We start from the raw sequence: 24,406 nt of genomic DNA, 5'->3' as shown, positions 1-24,406 counted from the left end.
TAGCAACTATGCCTGGGTCAACCCACAGAATCTCAGACTGGTCTTCACACAGGAACAGCTAGCCACCTCCCTGCATGCCACCTACCTTGAATACCTGGTCCTACATGCTGTTGCACTGATGGATGTGGAGAAACTTCATAATGATATCCTCTCAGCTCTACCCTCAGACCTGGTTTCCCAAGTCTGGTTCTCAGATACATCAGATTCCCAGTGGTCAGTTGATGACACCAGCTTCCTCCACCTGGATGGAAGAATCTATGTACTGGACTCTAATGACCTTTGCCTTCATGTCTTGAGGTTCAAACATGATCACCCCTTGTCCAGCCACTTTGGCCAAAATAGAACCTTGGAACTCATCCAGCATGAATACACCTGGCCCAGCCTAAGGACATTTGTCAAAGACTATGTCTAGTCTTGTACTACCTGTGCCCAGGCCAAGGTACCCTGCCACCAGGTCTTACAGCCTACTCAAACAACTCCCTGTGCCAGAGAAGCCATGGAATTCCATCTCAATGGATTTCATAGAGCAACTCCTAGCCTCAACTGGCTTTACTGCCATCCTCATCATAGTTGACCAGCTTTCAAAGCAAGCCATTTTCATACCTACTCACAACACCATCACAGCCCCTGAGCTCACTAAGCTCTTCCTGATGCATGTATTCTCCAAGCATGGTGTACCAGCCCATGTGACCTCAGACTGGGGATCAGAATTCATATCCCACTTCTTCTGGTCTCTTGGTAAGGCTCTAGATATGTGTCTACACTTCACCTCTGGGTATCACCCAGAGGGGGATGGTCAGACAGAGTGCACCAATCAGACCCTTGAACAGTATCTTCAGGTCTACTGTAACTACCAACAGGATAACTGGGCCAAGTTACTACCATTGGCTGAATTTGCTTACAACAATGCACCCAGCACTATGACTGGGGTATCACCCTTCTTTGCTAATAAGGGTTACCACCCTAATATCTCAGTCTTCCCTGAGCATGATCTCACATCCAACTGGGCTTGTGATTACACAGTCAGCTTAGATTCACTGCACCAATACCTTCATGAAGAAATGGCACTCACCCAGCAATGCTACCAAGGACTGGCAGATGCTAAGCACATGCCAGCCCCAGACTTCAAAGTGGGTGACAGTGTCTATATAAAAGCCAAGTATTTCTGGTTGACCTGGCCCTCCAAGAAGTTGAGTGAGAAGAACCTTGGGCCATACCCCATAATAGCCCAGGCTAGGTTCTCACTCATTCCCAGACTCTATGCATGCTGTACACCCAGTCTTCCATGTATCCCAACTTGAACTGGCCATCCCAAATACCCTACCCAACTGGACTCAACCTCCACCCCCACCAGTAGACATTGATGGCAACTTAGAATTCGGAGTAGCAGAGATACTCAATTCAAAGGTTGACTGGTGCAGAAAGTGTTGGTTGCAGTACCTGGTCTGGTGGACCAGTTATGAGGGAACTGACAAAGAAACCACCTGGGTATTAGCAACAGAGTTAGATAATGCCTCAGAACTTGTTCAAGAATATCATGACCAGTACCTGGACAAACCTGGTCCTTTCAAGAAATAACCTAGAACTGGTCTCAGGTTTCTTTTCTCCTTATCTGTTTTGTTTATCTCATAGTTACTATGCCTTGATTTCTCTTACTCTTCTTTTATTTGCTTTCCTTCATACCTTAGAACTGGAACTGGGCAGTGACATTCACAACCATACATACAGGAAAAAACACTATTCTACACACATGACATCAGGCTTGGGACCCAGCAGAACCAGCACTGGTCTGGTCACCTGACTCAGACTGGGACCAGCTTTCCCTTCCTCCTCCCTCAGCCCCTCCAGCTCTTTGTTGAGCCCCCCTACATCCTCCTCATCCTCATCAGTGGTGTCCCAGTCAGAAGGCACATCTGGCACAAGGAACTCAAAGCATTCCTCAATGTAGGTCTTGTATGACTGGGCAAACCAGTAGAAGTTCCAGGACACTTCTCTTTGTGCTGTCAAAAGACCAGCCATGTTGTTGGCCACATGCTCAACCACCTTGATCAGTCACTTCATCTGTGCACTGGTGATTGAACCAGTCCCCATGTTTTCACCAGTCATCTTGGTCACACTGGCCTTTGACATCAATGGCCCCTTGCCCATGTCTTCCTCCTTGTCACCTGTGCCCTCAAGTACCTTGGTGGATGGCCACTTCAACCTCTTTTTCTTCTCACCAGTGCAGGGGGAGGTCATGTCCACTTTCCACTTTCCCTTGTCCACAGCTGGACCAGCACCTGGACTGGTTTCACCTTTGACTGGCCACCAGCAACACTCCTTGAGCTCATTGCACTGGTTACAGGCCAGGTGCTTCTTCTTGCCATTGGTGTTGCACAGGCAGGTCATGTTTGTCTGGGCACAATGAAGACACCTGGGAAGGTGTCAGCCAGTTGCCTACCAGTCATTTGGTCATTACTCACTGGGGGTTCATCACCTCCATGCTTGACCTGGCCCCGGATGAGCTACCCACCAGGGTGTCTGCCCACTGGCTCTCAGTCACCTTCCTGGCTTCTTCAGCCTTGCACACAGCCTCTGCTCTCTGCACCTCTGCCTCTGTGTGCACCCTCTCCTCTTTGAGCCAGGCTTTCTCTTGCCTTTCAGCCTCCAACTGGGCTTCTTCCTGCATCTTTTCCTTGCACCTCTTGCACTCAGCCAACTTCCCCCAGATAGCCTGCTCATTATCATTGCTGCCTACCTGCAGCTCAACACTTGTCACCTGGGTCAGGTTGGGCAAGAGGCCTTGATCATAAGGTGTTTGGGACTGGTGAATAGACATGTTGAAGTGGGAAACCAAACCTGAGATGGACCAGTCTTAAGTCCACTGGTTTTCAAGGTCAGACACAAAAATTTTGTTCTCAGCATTGTCCTCATTGGAGCCTTATGGGCTTGGCTCCAAGAGGGGGATACTGTCATGACCATGTCTAGACCACCCTAGACCAGCTCTACCCCAGTCTTGACTGGTCTCATCCAACCCTTGCCCCAGTCCTGGCCTTAACCCTTCAACCTAGAAATGTGTTAGCTTGTGAGGCACTGCAAGGCAGTGCCCAATTGAGTTGTCCACTCAGTTAGTACTGGGCCAGTGTAACACCTGGCCCAGCCACAAGTCCTGCCCCAGTTCCCAGTAAAACCCTTGTTCATACTTTTGCTTGATAATATTCTTTGTAACATTACTTACCAATCAGTTTACCAACCATTGTTGTACCAGCGCAGACTGGTCTCTGGTGCTATGTTACACTTAGGTTACCTCTAGTATTTAAGCCATAGGATAATCTGTTTCAGCCTCAGTCTGAAATCAATCTAGTCTCATCTAACCCAGTCCCTTCTGTTCTCTGTCTTCTGCCTCTCAACCAGACTACAGCCCATGCAAGGGAATAGCACTGCACCTTCAGTTGCTAAGTCCAACAGTCCAAACCCTCTAGTTTCTTGTCTACCCTCTGATCCCCAACTGGACTCTGGACTGGCTTTGGACCAGTGAAGACCCAGACTTAACACTGTCATATCTGTCACATTCTGGAGGTCAAGAAATCTCTGGTTTACAAAACAATCAAACTTCATTCCTTGCTCAGCACAGTCACCAATCCCTATGCATGACAAGCTGTTCAACATCGCATAGTCAGCACACAAGATGTTGGATTTATCCTTGACATGCTCTGCCAGAATCCCACCCTCTATCTTGATGAGATTCAATTGGAACTTTGACTCTCTCATAACTTGCACCTTTCCATCCCTACACTTTGTTGCACACTCCAGCAACTCAACATCAGTTGCAAAATTGTATCAGCACCTGCTATTGAGTGGAACAAAAACAAGTGGGTGATTTTCATGAATCAGATTGCTGAGATTGTGCCAGACCCAAACATGTTCATGTCTGGTGATGAAGCAGCATGGGATCTGTGGACATTGTCTTGGAGACAAGGTTGCACATTGAAAGGTGTCCATTGCATGAAAGCCAAAGTTTTTGTGTGGGGAATCTGGTATTCAATCATTCCAATCATTACACTAGATGGAATCATCACCTATGACATTGTTCAGGGTCTGGTGACAAGTGCACACTTTCTAAAATTCCTTTAGGAATATGTGGTAGGTTGACTTATAGATTCAAATGATGATGCTGATTAGCCATTGAAGATAACTCTCACAACCCCTCACCCTGGTCCCAGGAGTGTCCTTGTGCTTGATAACTGTCGCATTCACCACACAGAAGATATCTGGAAGCTTGTTGAGGATGAAGCTTGTAGGCTTGCCTTTTATTTTTGGCCTTCCCATCACTTACATTGTGTGTAGAATGCCAGCTCATCTTTCTTCCTCCTTACTCTCCAGATTATAATCCTATTGAGATGGCATTCTCTGCCATCAAGGCTTTTCTTCAGCATCATCAGGATCCCTCTGTATTGTCCATTGTTGATGCATGTCAAAGCATCACTGCCAACAAGGCCAAAGGTTATTTCTGAGCTGCTGGATACATAACATAGGTAACAGTGGTGAGTATCTGGTCACATACTGCATGTGGTAAGTAGTTTGGTAAGTAGTTTGGTAAGTGTGCATCTAGACAGATGAACCTTTGTCATCTTCTCCCTCTTCTTCAACTTCCCATCCCTGAGGGATTGGAAGCCAATTTCCTTCTGCATTGTCACATTTATAGTACCAATCAAAATCCTTGAAATCTTCTTCTGCATGGGCCAGATCTTTTGGTTTCATGGGCCCAGCAGTGAGGTGACATCCACCTCCATCATGGTAATGCTTCTCATACTGAAACCTTCACTTGGAAGCAGAAGCTTCAGCTGACTCAGAATGTGTAGCACTATGCTTGTGCCTAGGCTCAGGGCCATTCCACCATGTAATTGAGCCTCATTTGAGGCAAATAATATCTCCAGGTGTGACACCAGCATCATGAAGGATAGCATCATCCATTTCTGAGAGGATGTCTGGACCAGCCCCAAGTTGCCATAGTGCTGGTTCAAGAAGTTGGGCATTCTGAACCCCTAGGTTAGCCTCAGCATGCTTGAGAAAGTGAGTTAGATTGGATGGCAACAGAATGATAGTTGGGTCAAGATTGGTTTCTGCAGAGTCAACTACCTGTGGGGCTGGGGCTGGAGTTGAATGATGAAGATGTTCCCTAGCCATGTCCAAGAGAAGGACAGAACTCAATGCAGTGATGTCAGCATTAGGAGAGGGGGTAACTGGAATAATTGAGGTCTGAAAATGATGTCCAGGATGAAGGGCAGGAACCTTGTTGACTGGGTTGAATGACTGAATATTGGGTGGATACAAAACAGTGGCTTCTCATTCATACTTTTGAATATGGTGAATCTTTGGACTGTTAGCCAGTGATGGAAAGTTCACTCACAATGGCAATAGCCCAATGCCTGATCATAAGAGGGGTGCAAGGGATGCTTACACCCATGGGATGGAGGTATGTCACAGAGTTCTCACTGGTGTTACCCCACTCCTTTGTAATCTGATGATGGAACAGTGCCATGTTCTCATCAAAATCATTGCTAGATTCCTTCAAAGTATCAGAGTCCTATATCATAAATTTTGCCTCAGTAGTTGCTATGAATTATGCATGTAGCATTCCTCACCTTTTTTTTTTTAACTCTGAATTAAAGTGCATGAGAGTATGTAAGTACACCCTATGCTGCACTATACTGGCTAGACCTGAGGTCCAGAGAGACTAATGAAGGGGGGCATCTATCATACTATCAATCTACACTGCCCAACACCACAAGGGCAGATGGAGGAGGACAGGCAGTAGTAGGGAGGTGAGAATAAGGAGGGGTGCTCCTGATTGGGACATATACCATGGCAATAACAGCAGGAGAGGGGGCCTCTTCCAACATGATTAAGTCTCCATTGGAGTCAAAACTGACATGGACAGTGCCCCATCTCTCAAACAACATGGAGACCACCCGGTATATGTCCTCAGGGAGTGATTTGGTGTAGGTGGGAACCATGGAGGAGTCAGTATGGCAGAGGAACACTGGGCAGAATTCATTGTCTAGTATGGGCACAGCCATGGGGGCAGTGCCTGGAGACTGTGGGGTTTGAAGGGATGCCTCATGGGCTTTTACAGAAGGCTTTGAACTCAGTCTGCAGGGCTGCTATCTGGCTGTGGAGCTCCACCACCTCTGCCAAAGGTTCCAAGGGGGGGGATCCCACTGCCAGGGTGGGGCTTGGAGAGTGATCTGGAGGGGGGAAGAGGCTTGTGGAGGGCCTGCTGAGTGCAAAGGTGCACCAGCATGTTGTTTTGGTATAACTTCATGAAATCAGGGTGCACCCACCCAGTCTCTGGCACCAAGGCAAGAGGGGTCAGTTGAGATTTGAAGGAGTGGAAGACAGAGACAATCCATTGGATTGCCTTGGGGCTGTCCTTACCACAGGTGATAGGGACAGTGGGTACTGGATGGATTTTTCCAGCATGGGGGCCATCCTTTATGGTCCAAGACCATGTGGGGGGTGGGCAGTGAGGTGATGAAGAACTGCATGAGGGACAGCTGGTGGTGCAAACTGGGATCTGAAGGTACCTTTAGGGAAGGCATGAAAGCACCTCCCCACCTCAGTGAGGAGGATTGGGCAGGGGGCTGGAGATGAGCATTGGTGCTTGGTAGCAGTGTGGGGCTTTCCCTCAGGGGATGATGGCAGTTGCTGATCAAGAGGCATCCTCAGCATTCCTCACCTCATCCCTGGTGTTGGAGCCATCTGAATCATCATCTATGTCCTTACTTTTTTCCCACACTAGGAGTGAGCACTATACAAAGTCCAAGCAGTGATTACCTTGTGATGTGCAAGCTGTTTGTGAACATGTTTCATGTCTATGAAAACTTGAACCTTGTCAGGTGTAGTCTCAATTATCTTTTTTGCCATCTCAGCAAATTCTTCTGCATTGTCAATGTCCATAGCATCTGTGCAGCTGTACAACACTGATGTGGGTAAAAAGAAGCATGGAACACAAAAACAAGTAGTACACTTTGGCAGGGGGGCATCAGATACATGAGAGAGTATGTACCCCCTAGACCATCCCCTTGCCAAACCACAGATGCATATGTCAAGAATTGAAAGAGTGGGGACATGATTCATGTGATAGCACAGCCACAGTAAGGTCCAGCATGCACTCAGGGGCAAGTTAGTCATGTGCTTAGGTACATAGTGCCAGTTGTGAGGTAGGTTCAGTCATGTGGCCTCACATGACTCAGAATTCACACAGCCACATGACCACTGGGACCATAGGATCAGCCACTCCCATGACCTAGGGACCTGGATCATGTGATCATAAGTGTCAGTTCAGTCATGTGATATCACATGATCACTGATTGACCTCAGCATGTGACTATTAGGTGCACATGACTGATCAATGTCATGACCTGGGGTCCCAAGTCATGTGATTCAACAGCATGTGACTGACAACTCCCACAACTTCATTGCAAATAGTTGCATGACCTAGATCATTTGACTGGGACAGTGCAATGTCACATGACCATTATGTCATTGATCATGTGACTGTTGCACTCTGACTCACACTGCACTTTTCATAGTCAGTCATAGTCAAAGACATATGCTACCAAAGTGTAGCATAGCCTACACTATGCAGTACTACCAACTACTACAACTAGGACTAGTAGGTGTTAATACCCCAGCAAGTGATAATGAGGTGATGTCATCATAATGAAAGTTGTAGCTCCTGATTTTGAAATCATGATGGTATGCTTATCTTATCAGAAAGTAGAAAAATGCATGAGTAAAACACAACACACTTGTGATCAGTGCCATGCCAGGAATATCAATGGCTGCCCTGAAGTCCCCAGGCATGGTGCTGGAGAAAATAACTTTCCATGGCAGCAGCTGGGTATACCCAACCTGTTTAGACATCATAGGTATATAAATCTATAGAAATATATAGACTTAATGGGTCTCCAAAGGGGATTGACTGAAGTGCTTGCAGCCTCCAAAGCTATCATGGGACATCCCATTGGTCTCCAGAAAGGGGAGTGGGATGTCCCACAGTAGCCACTGAAGCTATCATGGGACATCCCAATGGTCTCCTGAGAGGGGGATAGGGTGTCCCATGGTAGCTTCTGAAGTTATCATGGGACATCCCACTGGCCTCCAGAGAGGGGAGTGGGACATCATTTAGCTTGAATGATTTGGAGAAAAACTTAATGCTTATGAAAATGGGTTACCTGAAGTGTACTTGGCTCACAATCTTGGTTATATGTGTGAAATCAGCCTATGTTTTTTTATAGATGTATATAGCAGTAGAACTACTCTAATTTTTATAGAAGAACCTGAATCTAATTTACCTGGTTCTGAATCTGCAAAAATACTGGAAATCTGACTTGAATTGATTGAGATATTCAGGTTATAAAATTTAGCTGTCACATATGTCTCTCTTGGACTCAAGCCCAGTCCAGTCCAGGCCCCTAGCCCCTATCTCCAGTCAACTCTGGCCTAGATAACTCAAGTCTGGAACTTTACCCCTATCTCCAGTCCACTCTGACCTCTCAGCCTTGCACTGCTCCACCCCAGACCTCCCAGGTCCATGTCCAGGTCACCTAGACATAACTCAGGTCTGTTTCCCTTTGTTTGTGCTATATTTAGTCTAGTCCTCTCATCTGACCTCTGCTTACTGTACAAAACCTGTTCTGACTCTAGTTATGCTGCTCGCCTGGAGTTTGACTATTAGTCTTGGCACAGCCTCTGTGGCTGTCCTCTCTTGCTAATCATCTTCCTAATAGCTTACCAACAAGTCCAGCTCTATGTTCATTACTCCAGACTGGTGTGAAGAAAGATAATGGAGAGGATTGAGGATGGAATACCAGAATCCAGGAGGGAGAGTAAGAAAAAAGGGGCTCCTATAGCCTGAATGAAGGAAGGATGGGATGGGAGACTGTCTAGGTCAGTCTGGGGCAGTCTTAAGTTTGTTCTTGTCTTGGGGATAACTCATCTATTGGTGACAACTTACAGTAAGAACAAACTGTAGGTAAGTGCTGACTAAGCACAAAAAAGCGAACTATACAACTAAAGTATAGTACTCCTAACATTAAGTAAGGAAACAACAAAACAGGAATTAATACCCAATCCTTTAGTAAGGAGATCTGTCTCCTTACACTGGCTTCATGTATTTAACCCCTGTACACACTCTGTAGTACTCCAGTCAGAATATCACCTATGTATTACCCTCAACCCTGTATTACCCTCCAAGTCTACTCAATAGCTAAGGCCAAGCCTTAGTCTATCCTCTGCCCCTGTCTTGGACCTCTTCCCAGCTTGCATAAGGGTACAGCACATAAGCTGAGACCAAGGGAGGTAGATCCAACCCTGGACCAGCTTCCCCCTGTGTGCACTCTGAGACTGGTTGGTTTCCCATGCTCCTGGCCTTGACTCTGGACCTCCAGACTTGGCCCCTGTCTCCCAGCCTTGACTCTGGTCAACTGGACTTAGCCCTTGTCACTGAGACTTGAAGCCCAGTCACCTGAAGGTAAACCCATACTTGACATTAGCTACTACATGTGTGTGATTTTGTTCCTTTAGCTGCACCCTCAGTTTTGAAGATGGCCATAATTTGAAGTAGCTCCAAAGCACTATACATTGTGACACACTCAAGTTACATTGTAAGATGCTACATTTCTAGGCACAATGACTACATAGGTATGATTTTGTGGACAAGGTGATCTTTACCACAAGTAATGAATTGATGAGAATGTGCAAGTGGTTTGTTCAGGTTCATTATATTTGAAAACATATGCCTCTTACAATCCATACCAACCCAGCCAAATTGCAATCCTTTGAAGCGATTGATAGCCTCATTCAAACACCATGGGTTGCTTCCATCAAGGAGGAGTTGCCCCATACTGTTCCACCACACCACAGCCCAATCCTCTGCACATCCTTTGTGATCCTGACAGCTGTCAGAATGCACAATGGGGGGAAATTCTGCAGCAACCATGTGGATATACTCATCCAGGTTGGACTTGACATAGACATAGGTGACATAAGTATCCATCCCCATCCAGACACAGTGAGACTTTTTAATCTTCATCAGCAGGACTTTGCAAAGCCTTGTAAAACCTCTTTTGAAGATGGCCCAGATCTTGTACTCAATGCCTAGATAAACAAGTGCAGAAGGATGGAAGAAATATGCTCTCTTGATGACACAAGAAGTGACAAAGCTGAGCATATGGACACTGCATTGGAAATGGCAGACAAATTCCAGCAAGTTCTTGAGGTCATCCAAGGAATATTTGGCAGAAGGACTGGGACTAGAATGAGAAAATTCAGTAGGGGTCTCCATCAGGGGAGTGCTCAGAGACTTACCACATGAACTTGAATTCAACAAACAAGTCAAAAATTTGTGCAGTCAAATTTTTGCCACCAAGAATAATTGGCTGCCCATCAACCTTCCCCTCCTGGCTGTCTGGCACATATTTGTCAAGTGAAAAGATGTCAGCAAAGAGTTCGGACTCATTCACCAAGATGTCATGATTGCCACTTTACACTATTAAGACAGCATGAGGACTTGGTGAGCAAGCTTAAAAAAATGGCTCCCAATGCTATCAGCCTAACATACACATTCATGTTTAGTTTTGATGAAACATAGAAATACCAAAGCTGGTAGCAGAAGTTCACACTGGTTTATGAGGATGGCCAAGGAAAGTCATCTATATCAACTTTCTCAAGGAGGTCATTTCAAATTCAAGACAAATTCATTCCACTGAACTCATGTGCCTTCTTGGAATCCATCAAAATACTCTGTGCCTTTACGTAAGGTGCCATGGCATTGAATGGAGATACACTGAGATTAGCAATGTGGACCTTGGCAATTTCATTGAGGAATTTAAGAAGAGATGGCTGGAATTTGGACTTTGTTACATCATTGGGTTCATGCAGCCACAGGGGGTTTGCATGCAGTATTGCCATGTAATCCAGTTGCTCTCTACAGTGGATCACCTGGGTCAAGCTTTTTGAGACTGCTGTATGAAAACTAGGCACAAGTATCATGTCAAGTGGCTCAATGTGTTATAGCACATGGATGTCACCACAAATTGATTTGGGGAGGATTGTTATCTATTCATTCATTGATGGGTTTTGCCACATGGTACCTTTTTCAGTTGTCCAACTTGCAATATTTGTTGATTTGTTCTTGATTCATTCTTAGGTTACTGTGATACATGCTAGTGATGATAACTGGTCAGCAACCATCCTACATGTATTTAAACAAGTGATTGAAGATTATAGCAGGCCTTCCCACATATGTGGAGACTGCAGTGGTGAGAACCTTGACATTGCAACCCACATCATTATGAGGAATGGCCACCACCAAGGCTCATTTATCTGGGGAATTTAAGTATATTTTACATTATTTTTGCATTCATCATTGCTAATCACATATGAATCTAGATCAACTCAAAATTGTCATATTGAGCATTTGTGGGTCAAAGTTGGATCTCAGTTCACCAGACACTGGTGTGCATTCTTCACTCAGCTTGAATGAATTCACTTGCTTGATGTTAACAATGCATTGCATATCTGGTTACTTCATATACTTTTCCTTGACAATATCAATCATAACTGTCAGGTGTTTTGAGAGGAGTGGAGTTTCCACCTAATAGGTAGCCCAAGTGCTAACAACAAGAGTCCCAGGGTGAGATTTGAGTTTCATTAGTTTACTACTCTACTCATCCTGTGATATACAAGGATATGAGCCTGTTAGGTCAAATCAGGTTTGGCTTATACCAATATCATGAAGATCTCAAAGGACTTGGCCTCACTAATAATGAAGTAATGGATACAGTCAATGTGATTTCATGTCAACAGCAAGTACATATTAACCATGAAGCTGTGCATGTACCCTCACTTCAGAATCCCTTTAGGAGTGATGAAGATGGGCTAATTTTTTTCAGTGGCCTTCATGAGGTAATTGCTCAAAACATCACACTGGAGAACTTCAGGTTGATACCAACAGAGTGGGGGTTGGATGGATATCTGATGATTGGAACTAAATGCATTGGTTGATGTGCAGCCAAAGACATGGACTTGTCATTAGCAGACTCAATTTGGTATTCCCAGGCACATCTATTGTGCCAGGCTTTATCCACATTATCATTTCACTTACTAAGCCTTGAACCTTGATCTAGTATGTTAGCAGCAATTATAAATTGCACAAGGTTCTGTTGGCCTGCCTTCATGCTCCATTTGTTCTTGCTCATATCAATGCCAGCCAAGGAGGGTCTCTGCTGGGGCAGTGATGGTAATTGTGACTGTCAAGCTCTTTTCCCCAAAAAGGCAATGCTACCCACTGCTTGGAGTGTCTGCATGGGATAAGCAAGCACTGCAATGCTGATGGTACCTCAGTTGTGACCCAACCTCACCCAGCTGTACCTGGCTTGTCAAATGTTGCAACAATATTAATATTTGAAGGCTTTGCTAACAAATGTCCCACTGGTTTGTCTCAGGCTGCTCAATTGCATCCCTGTCATGAGGCACTAGCAACAAAAAATTCAAAGCTAGTTGCAAAGGTAACCTCCTCTACCAAGCACAAGGCAAGTGTTTCTGGTGGTATATCAGGATTGTTCATATTGGGTAATCTATTCTAGGCTTCATCTCAGAGGCATGCAAGTAGTCCAAATTTCATGTCAGTGCTTTTGCCATTGTGACTTGCAGATTGGATGTCACAAATTGAAATCAATCAAGGCTAACAGTCAATTGCTGAAAGACACCTTACCCCTACCACTTGCGGAGAGGAAGATATTCATCCAACAACTTGAAGATCATGGAAGTTACCTGCAACAAACAATCAAAATTGACACATTGTGGTCCCATGACAATGTCACTGGGTGACCCATCTTCATTCTTGGTTCCCCAGAGTCATTGATCATTTTGATGCACAGCATGAGCAGGCTAATATGGCTTACCAGACTCAGCCTGACTGGCAACTCCTCATTCCAAATAATGGGAAACTTGAGCTCTCCACAGCTGTCTGCCCAAATGGTATTGTTCTTGCTTGTTTCAAGGGATGTCAGAAGGCAAGTATTGCCAATAGTAACTTGTGGATTGGTATGTCACTACAGCATGATAGTTGTGATCACTTATATTTTTTGAACAGTTACCCAAAAGCCAGTCCCACCTGCTGTTTTCAACAAATGGAAAGTTGAATCTGACATTGTGGGAATGGACATCAAGGCAATGAGTGATCATGGAAGTGAAGTGATTGAACTCTCAAGTGCTGTTGCTGAGCTCAACATCCACACCATGGCTGAGACAGGTAACAACTTCCAGCACTATCATCTTTACTAATAGAATTAATGGGTTTTCTTTGAGTAGGCAAGAGGTCTCACTCAATCACCATCTTATCCTCCCCCAAGGTGACAGATTGGAAGTGTAGGAAAAAATGAAAACAAAGTGAGAAGTAGCTGAGGCAGGGAGTAGATATCTGAAGGAAGTGAGTAGGGCCAAAAGGGGCTTCTATAGCCTGGGACTGGAGTGATACAATGTCTGGAGGCTTCTAAGGCTGTCTGGGTGCAGAGAAATGACCTGCTTGATTTTGTCTCTTGTCTTAGGGTAACTCATCTATCATTTTAAGAAAAACCAACTATGCCAATCACTAGGTAGTGCTGACTAAGCAAAAAAAGCGAAATTCTAAGAATAACTAGCAGAGGGATAGCTAGAATGAAAATAAAGTAAAATCAACAAAATAAAACTATTCCCCCCATAGGGAAATTACATTCCCTACAGTGGTCCTTCTGCAAGAAACACAAGGATCGTAAGTCATGTGTTCCCAGTTCTATGATGACATGCTAACTGAGCAATATCTACAGTTAACACAAACACACTGCCCACCTGGCCTTGTCAACCTGCAGGGCCCATTTTGTATCTTCAGAAATGAGGGAAATATGTTGAAAACTGGACTGCCATACATAGGCACTAAGAGCTTTCATGGGCACTTAACTTGCTTCCTTCTCTTTTCTTTATGTGAAGGATGACCACTAACACTCCTGGCTGTCTTCCTACACATTGGGGCTCTAGTCTGACCTCAGTCAACCCCCTTTGGGGAGCTATTAGGTCTGGAAACTTTGATAGATGTATTAACCTAATGGTGTTACTTTGTTGGGAATTCACAACTTTTGGGGTTCTCCACCACCATGCTTGGAGATTCTCCAGAGCAGTGATTTAATATGGTTGGAGAAAATGATTTCTCCATAATACATATATATATATACATATCAAATGAAAGGGTAGTGGGGGTCCAAATTGGGCTTTCTCCAGGCTAAATAGACCCCCTTTCCAGGTTGGACATGGGCTTTCCCCAGGATAAATAGACCTGCTTTCCAGGTTAACCTAGGCTTTCCCCAGGCTAAATAGACATACATGCTAGGCTGAACCTGGGTTTTCCCCACAGTAAATAGACCTGCTTTCCAGGCAGAACATATGCTTCCCATAGGCTGAATAGACCACTTCAGTCAACCCCCTTTGGAGACCTATTAAGTCTGGAGATTTTCCAGAGCAGTGACTTAATATGGTTGGAGAAAACATTTTCTCCATAATATATATATATATATATATATTATACATCAATTGAAAGGGTAGCTGGGGTCCACATTGGGCTTTCTCCAGGCTAAATAGACCCCCTTTCCAGGTTGAACCTGGGCTTTCCCCAGGGTAAATAGACCTGCTTTCCAGGGCAAACCTAGGCTTTCCCCAAGCTAAATAGACCCACTTTCCCAAGCCATGTCCTGGTGGGGATTCTCCATGCATCAGGAAAGCAGTGACTGTTCTAACTGTTCTAATCACAACTTATCTCAGAAAGGTAGATGTATAAGTGGAATGGATGCCAAGGAACATATACAGCAAGTAAATTAAGCAAGACACTTATGGTTCTATAGAGTACTGTGAATCAAGAGTTACAGTAATATAGTGGCATGAAGATATCAATAAATCACTTACAGACCACATTAGGACCACTGAAAAAAAAGTGTGTCAGTAAGACAGCATGAATTAGATGATGTTAGACAATGAGCACTAAATGCAAATATCAAGACATCATTAGATGCAATGTAGACTATTAGACCACTTGGAAAAAGTGTTGTTTGCCTGATGCAGACCACTGGGGATTCTTCATGTCATGTTGGGGAGTTTCCATGGCATGATGGAGATTCTCAATGGCCCCTGGGGATTCTCCATGTCATGATGGAGATTCTCCATGGCCCCTAGGGATTCTCCATGGCATGCTGGGGATTCTCCAGTCCTAATTGACATTGAGGTCCAGTGACATCCTGTGTAAATACTCATGTTTTTCTAAGTATTCTGTGTTTTTCTCATGCAATCTTCTTCACTTTCTGATGAGATAAGCATACTGTCATGATTGCACAATCAGGGGCTACAACTTTCATTATGATGACATCACTCCATTGTCACTCCCTGTGGTATTTGCACAGTCTGATTACAAGTAATAGTAGTTATTAGTGTTGTGTAGTGTAGGCTATGCCACATTTTGGTAGTGCACATTTTTGACTACCACTGACTATGAAAAGTGTAGTGTTGAGTGGTAGTGGTCAAGTCACATGACAACAAATTACATGATAACATGATCCTTATGGTCACTTGGCAATGTGACCCTATGTCACATGATAACATGTGACTGTACTCACCTCATGTTCAACACTATGAACCTCACCTAACTAAGCCACCTCTAAGTGCATGCTTCCCCATACTGTGGCTGTGCTTGTCACAACCATGTTTATCCTAGGTCCCCACTCACTCCCCATGCTACTCCACTGGTCACTGACTCACTCTGCACCAACTACCTGTCCTCTATCATTTATGAGCCTTCTCCACTCTTTCTACTGTCAGACTTGTACTGGTCTACTATCAGACCATGTAGACCATTCTCCAAGAGGTCAATTGACCTTCTTTTGGCCTTCTTCTTGACACCACACAGTCAGGTACTCCACAGTGTGTGCACCTTGTGGCCCAGCATCTAGCTGTTTCCTTTCTGGTCTGCCCTATGTTACCTGTTGTATCTTCTCCATCTTCCCTTCATTCACTGTCCAGGAAGTTTTTAGTTGAAAATTTACAAGTCTCCATATGTCAGTTCTGATTCTGGTTACTGTACCTCCATAGTAGTATAAAAGCATGTACAGTACTCCATTGTTCCTCAGTACAAATATCCCCTAAGTTCCTACTCCATAGCTCCTCTGTCCTCTGTCTGTTGGAGCTATCTCCAAACAGCTGTCTGGTCTCTTCCTCTGAAATATGAGGGCCAAGATCATGCAAGGAGGTATCACACAAGCTAAACCTGACATCCTCACTCCATCACTTCTGCCTTGGCAGACTTTGTTCCTGCCAACCCTCTGCTAGATGGAGTTCCATTTGTCTGTGTTGGACTTGCTTCTGCACCTCTCCCTAGACCCTGTTAAGCATTGGAGTTGGTCAGAGTAGACCCAGACTTGACAGTATATTTGTACTCACACTTGTACAATCTCATTTTCTGTCCTCTGAAAAACTTATGCCATTATGAGAACTTGAGCTCAATCCCAAAGAGAGGTCACCAACAACCTTGTCGCAGTGCTGGCTAATCCACATTATCTACCTTCCATTGTTGAACAATTCCAAACATTCTCTGCTCAATACCACTCCTGCACTGAAGCTGTAAGTGCTTCACAAGCTGGTTGCTCTGACCTCCATCTGACAATCTTCCACACTCCATCACCTCACGATCAAGATGATAGACCCAATACCAACCCCAATGATCCTGATGGTGCTTCTGATGGCAGGGGCAGCAGTGACAGGGGTATCCCTGAAGACCTGGCTGAGCTGCCAGAAGACCCCCTCATTGCTCTGACTAGGGCTATTCATGTGCTTGTGTGGCCTGGTCCACACACTTGGTACTCTGCTCTAAAATCTAAGGTCTGCAAGCCTCATACCTACAACAGCTCTGACCCTAGGAAACTTCATGAGTTCCTTGTTCAAAGTGAGTTGAACTTCCAAGACCCCTGTGCATTCTGCTCTGACAGAGCCAAGGTTACCTTCACTCAGTCCTATCTGAAGGGTATGGCTCTGGCTTGGTTCAAGTTGGACCTGCTAAACCCCAAAGACTATGACCATCCACTCTGGATGGATGACTACCATGAGTTCTTACATGAGCATCCTTGCACTCTGATATCATCTCTGCCCTGCCCCCTGACCCTGTCTCCACCAGCCATCTTCCTACTCCAACTAAGCCTTGGTGGTCCTTGGACTCCAATGGTCTCCTCTGCCTTGACAGTCATATCTTTGTCCCTGACATTGGTGACCTCCACCTTCAAGTGCTTTGGTTCAAGCATGATCATCTTCTGGAAGGCCATTCCAGGCAAAACTGCATCCTAGAACTCATCCACAGAGACTACATATGGTCTGACTTCCACTCCAATGTGAAAGACTATGTCAGGTCCTGCACTGCCTGTAGATGGAGCAAAACTCTGCATCATGGCCATTTCTGATGGACCTAGCAAAATGAGCATCTGACAGATGGAGTGCTGTAGAAATGCATAGGGTGTGAGGATCCTCTCCAAATTCAGAAGGCAGAATCATGTGGCTGAGCACTTCAAGCAAGTGTGAGAACAGAGTCAATATCCTTAAAAATGGTGGAGATATGATGAGAACCAGATGCTGTACACAGGTGCTAAAAACTTTTAATGTGTGCTTAACTTGCTTCCTCTTTTCTCTTTAGCACTGATGACTCATTCTTGTGCAAAGGATGACTGCTCATGTCCAGCAGTCCTTCTACACATGAGGCTTTAGTCTTCATCTGCATGGCATGGGTGCACAACTTGTTGACAAGTTATGCAGAGTCAGCTGTAACCATGTCCACAACACCTTTGGTGTGTGACAGCACAGTGTAACAACATTCTTTGGTTGCCTCAGGTCTGTCATTCAGTTAGAAAGGTCTTACATGGTCATTTCAGTCTCTCCAGTCCAAGAAGCATATAGATCCTTCCTCACTGCTCCCTGCAACATCTTCATACCAGCCTCATCCATCATTCTTCCAAAATTGCAACAGTTACAGTATAATCTACTGTTCTCCACTCTCCCTGATTGCATCCATAATGAGTATGATGCACATCTCATCTTCTTGTTGCAAGATACAGCAGAAGATGCTCCCCCTTCATCCTCTCTTCCAACAGAGTCTCATTCATGAATTTTTTATTTGCTTCACTAAGAGGACAGTTGGGGGGGGGGGGGGGGGGGGGAAATGTGATCCCCTATGCTCCTGTCATCTCACAGACCCCCAAAATGTGACCCCTTGTGACACCTACCATCCCCTTTTTGGATGTCCTGTGTCAGCATCAGATCAGCACTGCCTCTCTGTCATCCCACCTTGGCCTAGAAGCAATCTCTTTGAGATGTGATGTGCACAGCCTCCCCCTAATGTGATTCCAGTGTGCTTTCACACACCAAAGGTGTAGTGGACATGGTTACAGCTGACTCTGCATAACTCATTGAGGAGTTGCATACCATGCCATACAAATGAAGACTAAAGCCCTCATGCATAGAGGGACTGCTGGATGTGAGTAGTCATCCTTTGCACAAGAACAAGTTGTCAGTGCTAGAGAGAAAAGAGGAAGTGAGTTAAGCACACATCAAACATTTTTAGCACCCATGTACAGCATTCCAGTTTTCTTCATATCTCCACCATTTCCAAAGATATTGACTCTGTGCTCACACTCCATCAGATATGGCTGCCTCTTCATCAATCATCTTGCTTGTGTCTTTTGCCAGAGACATTGGCTACATATATCTGCCAGGCATTCCCACCAGCTTCCATCCTGAAGCCCCCTGGTTCATTCCATCATTGTCAGCCCCATGCCATCCCATGCAGCTTGGTCAGTGTGTTCTCCTTGTCAGTATGACTTCCAGAAGGATGTTCTTTGGTCAGCTCAGGTCTGTCACTCTGTTTCAGAGGTCTTATGTGGTCATTTCAGTCTCTCCACTTGATGAAGCATATGGGTCCTTCCTCCCTGCTCCCTGCACTGTCTTTATTCCAATCTCATCCATCATTCTCCCCACATTGTGACAGCTCCAGTATAATCTACTGTTCTCCAGTCTCCCTGATCACATCTGTGACAAGTATGACATGTGTCTGGCCTTCTTACTGCAAGACCCAGCAGAAGATGTCCCCCCTTCTCCCTCTCCTCCATCAGAGCCCCATTTATGAAGCATTTATTGACTTCACTGAGAGGATGAATGGGTGGAAGATGTGATTTCCTATCTTTTGGTTCAGAGATGTCTCCACCAAGATCTGACTTGCATTGCCACCCCCTAATGTGATATCAGTGCACTTACTCAGTTTCTGACATACTTTGACTCACACTGTGATATTTTGACTGTCCTTGACTTGTTTATTGCCAATACTTACCAATCCTCTTTGCTTGCTTACTTTTCATTTCTTGCTTACTCATCATGATTACTCCTTGCTTACAGTCCTTACTCATTACTTACCAAGTGTTTGTACCTTGTTTGTCATAGGCTGCACTTCCCCCACAGTATATAAACCCCCCTGTACTTAGCTATAACCCAAGCGATCAGAAGTTGCTCCACAGTTGGTTCAGCTCATCTCAGGCATAACTTGTTGTCAACAGTTGAGGCTCATTCAGAAGAGTCTACCTGTCCCCATTCATCATCAGCAGTATCATCAGTGCTTAGTCAGCAACTTTTGCTTAGTCATTCCTCCACTCCTGCATAACTCATTGCTGACTTGTGCCAGGAGCACTTCCTATTGAAGCTCATCACTCCAGTCAGCATCCCCCTCACAGTCATCCCTCACTCATCTACTCCTGTGTAACTTGTCAACAACTTACACCAGGAGCAATCCACTTGAAAAACCCCCCCACTTCAGATTTTTCTGCCCTCCAGGTACTGTGGAGGCAAACCACCACTCACTTTTATTTGTCTTTTGTGTTGGTTTTTGGTTGGTTCACATCAGCTTTCCACACTCTGACTCACAGCACTTACTCAGTTTCTGACATTGCTTGACTCATATTTTGAAATTCCATCTGTCCTTGACTCACCTATCACCAATACTTACCAATCTTTTGACTTTGCTTACTGATTCTTTGTATTTTGGCTTATTTATCCTTACCAATGCCCACCAATGCTTTCTAAGTCAATTACCCACCACTTACATTCCTGACTTATCACTTACCAATCACTTACCAAGTGTTTACATCTTGTTTTCCATAGGCAATGCCCCTGTACTGTATATAAATCACTGTACTTAGATAGCTGAAAGAAAAATAAGACATCAGAGAGCCCCTCTTGCTTGCATTTCATTATCTCTCAGTAATTCATTCATCAGCTTCAATAGTTGAGACTTCATTAAGGGTCTAATTATTGCCTACTTTGCCTATTGATGCCTATCATCAATTATCTTTGCATCCAGACCTTCCTGGGTTCAGAATAGCCTAGGACATTGGTGTGAGTCAAAGTGTGGTTCAGTGGTGAAAACCAACCAAAACCAACACAAAAGACAAAAAGAGCGAGTGGTGGTGTGCCTATGCAGTACCTAGATGGTAGAACCTGTTCTTTGGGAGGGTTTTTGCAAGCTACAACACTCAAAGACAAGTGCTGAGGGTTGGGGGTGCTCCTGATGAAGAAGAAGCAGGAATGCAAGAGAATTGCAATAGGGTAGACTGCTGTCAGCCTACAGAAGGATGGATGATGACTTAATTCAATGTCCTAAGCTGCACTGAGCTCAGGGAGGGCTTGGAGCCAAGTATATTGATGATAGACAAGGATAAGTGAAGTAGATGATAGTTAGACCCTTAACAAAGTCTCAACTATTGAAGCTGCTGAATGAATTACTGAGTGATGATAAAATGCGAGCAAGAGGGGCTCTCTGACATCTTTTTTTTTTGCTATCTAAGTACAGTGATTTATATACAGTACAGGGGTGTTTCCCTTGGAATACAAGGTGCAAACACTTGGTAAGTGACTGGTAACTGATGAGTAAGGAATGTAAGCAATGGGTAATCATCTTGGAAAGCATTGGTAAGGATTGGTAAGGATTAGCAAGCCAAAAAGCAAAGAATCAGTAAGCAAAGTCAAAAGACTGGTAAGTATTGGCAATAGGTGAGTCAAAGACAGTCAGAACATCAAAGTATGAGTCAAGTAATGTCAGGAACTGGGAAAGCACACTGGAATCACATTAGGGGGAGGCTGTGCATGTCACATCTCAAAGAGATCACTTCTAGGCCAAGGTGGAATGACAGAGAGGCAGCACTGATCTGATGCTGATATAGTACATCCAAAAGTGGACAGGGTGAGTCAGATGTCAACAGGGGTCAAGCTTTGGGGGTCTGTGGGGTGACAGGAGCATAGGGGATCACAACTTTCCCCCCCAAACCATCCTCTCAGTGAAGCAAATAAAAACTTCATGAATGAGGCTCTGTTGGAAGAGAGGATGAATGGGGAGTGTCTTCCACTGTATCTTGCAACAAGGAGGCAAGATGTGCATCATACTCATCATGGATGTGATCAGGGAGAGTGTGGAACAGTAGATTATACTGTAGCTGTTGCAATCTTGGAAGAATGATGGACAAGGCCAGTATGAAGACATTGCAGGGAGCAGGGAGGAAGGATCCATACACTTCTTGGACTGGGGAGACTGAAACAACCACATAAGACCTTTCCAAGCAAATGACAGACATGAGGCAACCAAAGAATGTCCTCCTAGAGGTCATACTGACAAAAAGAACACACTGTCCAAGCTGGATGGGCTGAGAGGGCACAGACAAGGGTGGGGTGTACCAGGATGCTTCAGGATGGAAGCTGGTAGGAACTCCTGGTAGATATATGTAGCCATGGTCCCTAGCAAAGGGGACAAGTGAAATGATTGATGTAGAGGCAGCCATATCAGAAGAAGTTAGTGAAATGAGCATCTTTTGGAGGGAGTGCTGTAGAAATGTGTGGAGTGCACAAATCCTTTCCAATTTTGGAAGGTAAGATCGCATGGCTGAGCACTACAAGCGAGTGTGGGAATGGTCTCTGTATCTGCAGAAATGGCAGAGATATGTCAAAAACCAGAATGCTGTACACAGGTGCTTAAGAATTTTAGCCAGCGCTTAACTCACTCCCTTTCTTTTTCTCTGGCACTGATGACTTGTTCTTGTGCAAGGGATGACTGCTGACATTTCTGGCTGTCCTTCTTCACATGAGGGCTATGGTCTTCATCTCCATTCATCAGCTGTATCCATGTCCACCTCACCAAACACCTTTGGTGTGTGACATTGGATTGAGTCATCATCCATCCTTCTGTGGGCTGACTGCAGTCTTCCCCATTGCAATTCTCTTGCATTCCTGCTCCCTCTTTGTCAGGAGCACCCCCAACCCTCAGCACTCATCATTGAGTGTTGTAACTTGCAAAAACCCACCTGAATAAGACCTTCTACCATCTAGGTACTGAATAGGCACACCACCACTTGCTTTCTTTGTCTTTTGTGTTGGTTTTGGTTGGTTTTCACCACTGAACCACACTTTGACTCATAACAAGAACTGGCATGAAAGCAATGCAGCACCATGCATGTGATGATGCCTGCATCCTCACATCAGACTGGTGTTGCCAATCATAATAAAGACTGGGTGCATTTCCAGCCCTCCAGTGTGCCTCATCACTAGGGTCTTGTCAGAGGCAATAATGATGGGGATGATGGTTGCACCCTGAGGAAGCTGCACCTGGAATAAACAAAGATAAGTGATGAGGCAGTCACAAAGCATAATCTGCACATACTTGGATGTCAAATGCATGCATTGCTGTGAAAAACTCACTATACTCCCTTTCTGGTCCTTGGAAGACCATGTATGGGTCATAGGTCATGTAGTTTGCAAAGATGGGATTGGAGAAAAGATCCTTGATGACCTTGAGGGCATCCCACCATATGAGCTGAATGGGATGTATGGATTTACAGCCTTTGAATTCTACTGTAGTCCTGCACCATTGTGAGCCATGAGGTAAACTTGCCATCCACCCAAGCAATTGATCTTCTGATTTAAATGATGGCTTAACCCAAGTTTTGAACTAAGGATATCATTAGCAACAAAAATCAGAGTCTCAATAGCCTTACCCATTTGAGCTTGAGAAACTGATTCATCTGTGATGGAGTGAAGTTCAATGCCAGGAACTTTGCCAGTTCCCATTCACCCTCATCTGCAAAGGGATAGTACAGTTGATTTTGATGTCATCATTCATGTTCACTAGCCTTCATCTGGTCAAGGAAAGTTTCATCTCTATTGTAGATATATCCAGAGGTTGGATAATAGTGACCCATAATGTCATTCTCCTCAAATCCATGCTGGAAGGCTGGCAGCACAGGAATGTGCTGCACTGGGATTGCATCAGTACAGACCCCCCCTTCAGTTTTGAGGTGATTTAGTAGTGCAGTGGGTGAAGGAAATATTGCCTGACATCCAAGACAATCAAAGGTGATGCTCTTACCATCATTGCTCATAGATGCCATGATACTGCAGATGAGAGGTTAGTGTTGCTTGTTACTCTGAAATTCTCTAAGTCCTTCAATTTCTGACAGAAACTCTGCTATGTGGCAAGTAACAATAACATATCTGTATCTGGTGAGAGTATGATGATGACTGCTATGTCTGCTGGTACTGTACCCTCAGTCCCCCAACTATCATTGTCTCCACACTCCTTGTCCAAATCTAGTCCAAAAGCTAATTTCTCACTGCTGCTTGTTCATAACAACATCCTTTTTTCACCATTGTGCAAACATCCAAGCCTGAGCAGCTTCAACAAAGAGGGACAAGAACTGTTGAATGCACTGCCTGGAAGGAGCATCATATCACTGACTTCATGCTCTTCCATGTCTTCTGTGTCTCCTCATGGCTCAAGTCCCTCTCTCTGGAGGCACATCCTAGAGGCACAAAGCCACATGCATACCAAGTACCACCCATACAGTGAGGGACAAAAGTGTTGCAATGTTTGTGAGGTGTGACTTGTTGCTGATGTAGCTCAGGCTATTCTGCACAGATAATCATGATACCCATACCGATGGAAAGGGGTGACTCTAAGCTTTCCAGAGCACTAAGGTTCAGTCAACACAAAGCAATACATGCTGAGATACACCCTATTCTTTCTGAAAAGTGCATTGCAACACTTTTGTTCCTGACTGGTGAAATAGTGAAAAGTGACCTTTTGATGGGATTGAGGGCATGAAGGATGGGAAAATATGATTACATAATAAACCACATGATCATCCAGATGTACAAGTCCAATGTCAAATCATCTGGATGATCATGTGGTTTATTATGTAATCATATTTTCCCATCCTTCATGCCCTCAATCCCATCAAAAGGTCACTTTTCACTATTTCACCAGTCAGGG

General features: G+C 44.7%; 5 protein-coding genes across 5 annotated transcripts; 1 reads left to right on the top strand and 4 right to left on the bottom strand.

Annotated features, from left to right (window-relative positions):
- Positions 1 to 4,890: 4,890 nt before the first annotated feature.
- Positions 4,891 to 5,996, bottom strand: F5J12DRAFT_888596 (uncharacterized protein; the record flags this gene model as incomplete). Its single annotated transcript, XM_051747269.1, has 2 exons — positions 4,891 to 5,238; positions 5,754 to 5,996. The coding sequence occupies 2 exons, from the start codon at positions 5,994 to 5,996 to the stop codon at positions 4,891 to 4,893; spliced, it is 591 nt and encodes a 196-aa protein (XP_051604374.1).
- Positions 5,997 to 6,127: 131 nt separating this feature from the next.
- On the bottom strand, positions 6,128 to 7,112 carry F5J12DRAFT_779844 (uncharacterized protein; the record flags this gene model as incomplete). The annotated part of the gene is made up of 5 exons (XM_051742431.1): positions 6,128 to 6,472; positions 6,567 to 6,623; positions 6,719 to 6,790; positions 6,817 to 6,962; positions 7,049 to 7,112. 5 exons carry the CDS (start codon positions 7,110 to 7,112, stop codon positions 6,128 to 6,130), a joined length of 684 nt encoding a protein of 227 aa, XP_051604373.1.
- Positions 7,113 to 9,679: 2,567 nt separating this feature from the next.
- F5J12DRAFT_713898 (uncharacterized protein) lies at positions 9,680 to 10,216 on the bottom strand (the record flags this gene model as incomplete). The annotated part of the gene is made up of 1 exon (XM_051740864.1): positions 9,680 to 10,216. One exon carries the CDS (start codon positions 10,214 to 10,216, stop codon positions 9,680 to 9,682), a length of 537 nt encoding a protein of 178 aa, XP_051604372.1.
- Positions 10,217 to 12,941: 2,725 nt separating this feature from the next.
- F5J12DRAFT_888595 (uncharacterized protein) lies at positions 12,942 to 13,332 on the top strand (the record flags this gene model as incomplete). Its single annotated transcript, XM_051747268.1, has 2 exons — positions 12,942 to 13,092; positions 13,142 to 13,332. 2 exons carry the CDS (start codon positions 12,942 to 12,944, stop codon positions 13,330 to 13,332), a joined length of 342 nt encoding a protein of 113 aa, XP_051604371.1.
- Positions 13,333 to 22,611: 9,279 nt separating this feature from the next.
- F5J12DRAFT_888594 (uncharacterized protein) lies at positions 22,612 to 23,336 on the bottom strand (the record flags this gene model as incomplete). Its single annotated transcript, XM_051747267.1, has 4 exons — positions 22,612 to 22,743; positions 22,799 to 23,086; positions 23,133 to 23,215; positions 23,264 to 23,336. The coding sequence occupies 4 exons, from the start codon at positions 23,334 to 23,336 to the stop codon at positions 22,612 to 22,614; spliced, it is 576 nt and encodes a 191-aa protein (XP_051604370.1).
- Positions 23,337 to 24,406: the final 1,070 nt, after the last annotated feature.

This window comes from Pisolithus orientalis (genome assembly GCF_024613125.1).
Source record: "Pisolithus orientalis strain OTSU chromosome Unknown F5J12scaffold_3, whole genome shotgun sequence".
In the NCBI taxonomy this organism is placed as follows: Eukaryota; Fungi; Basidiomycota; class Agaricomycetes; order Boletales; family Pisolithaceae; genus Pisolithus; species Pisolithus orientalis.
This window is presented reverse-complemented; position numbering and strand designations above follow the sequence as displayed.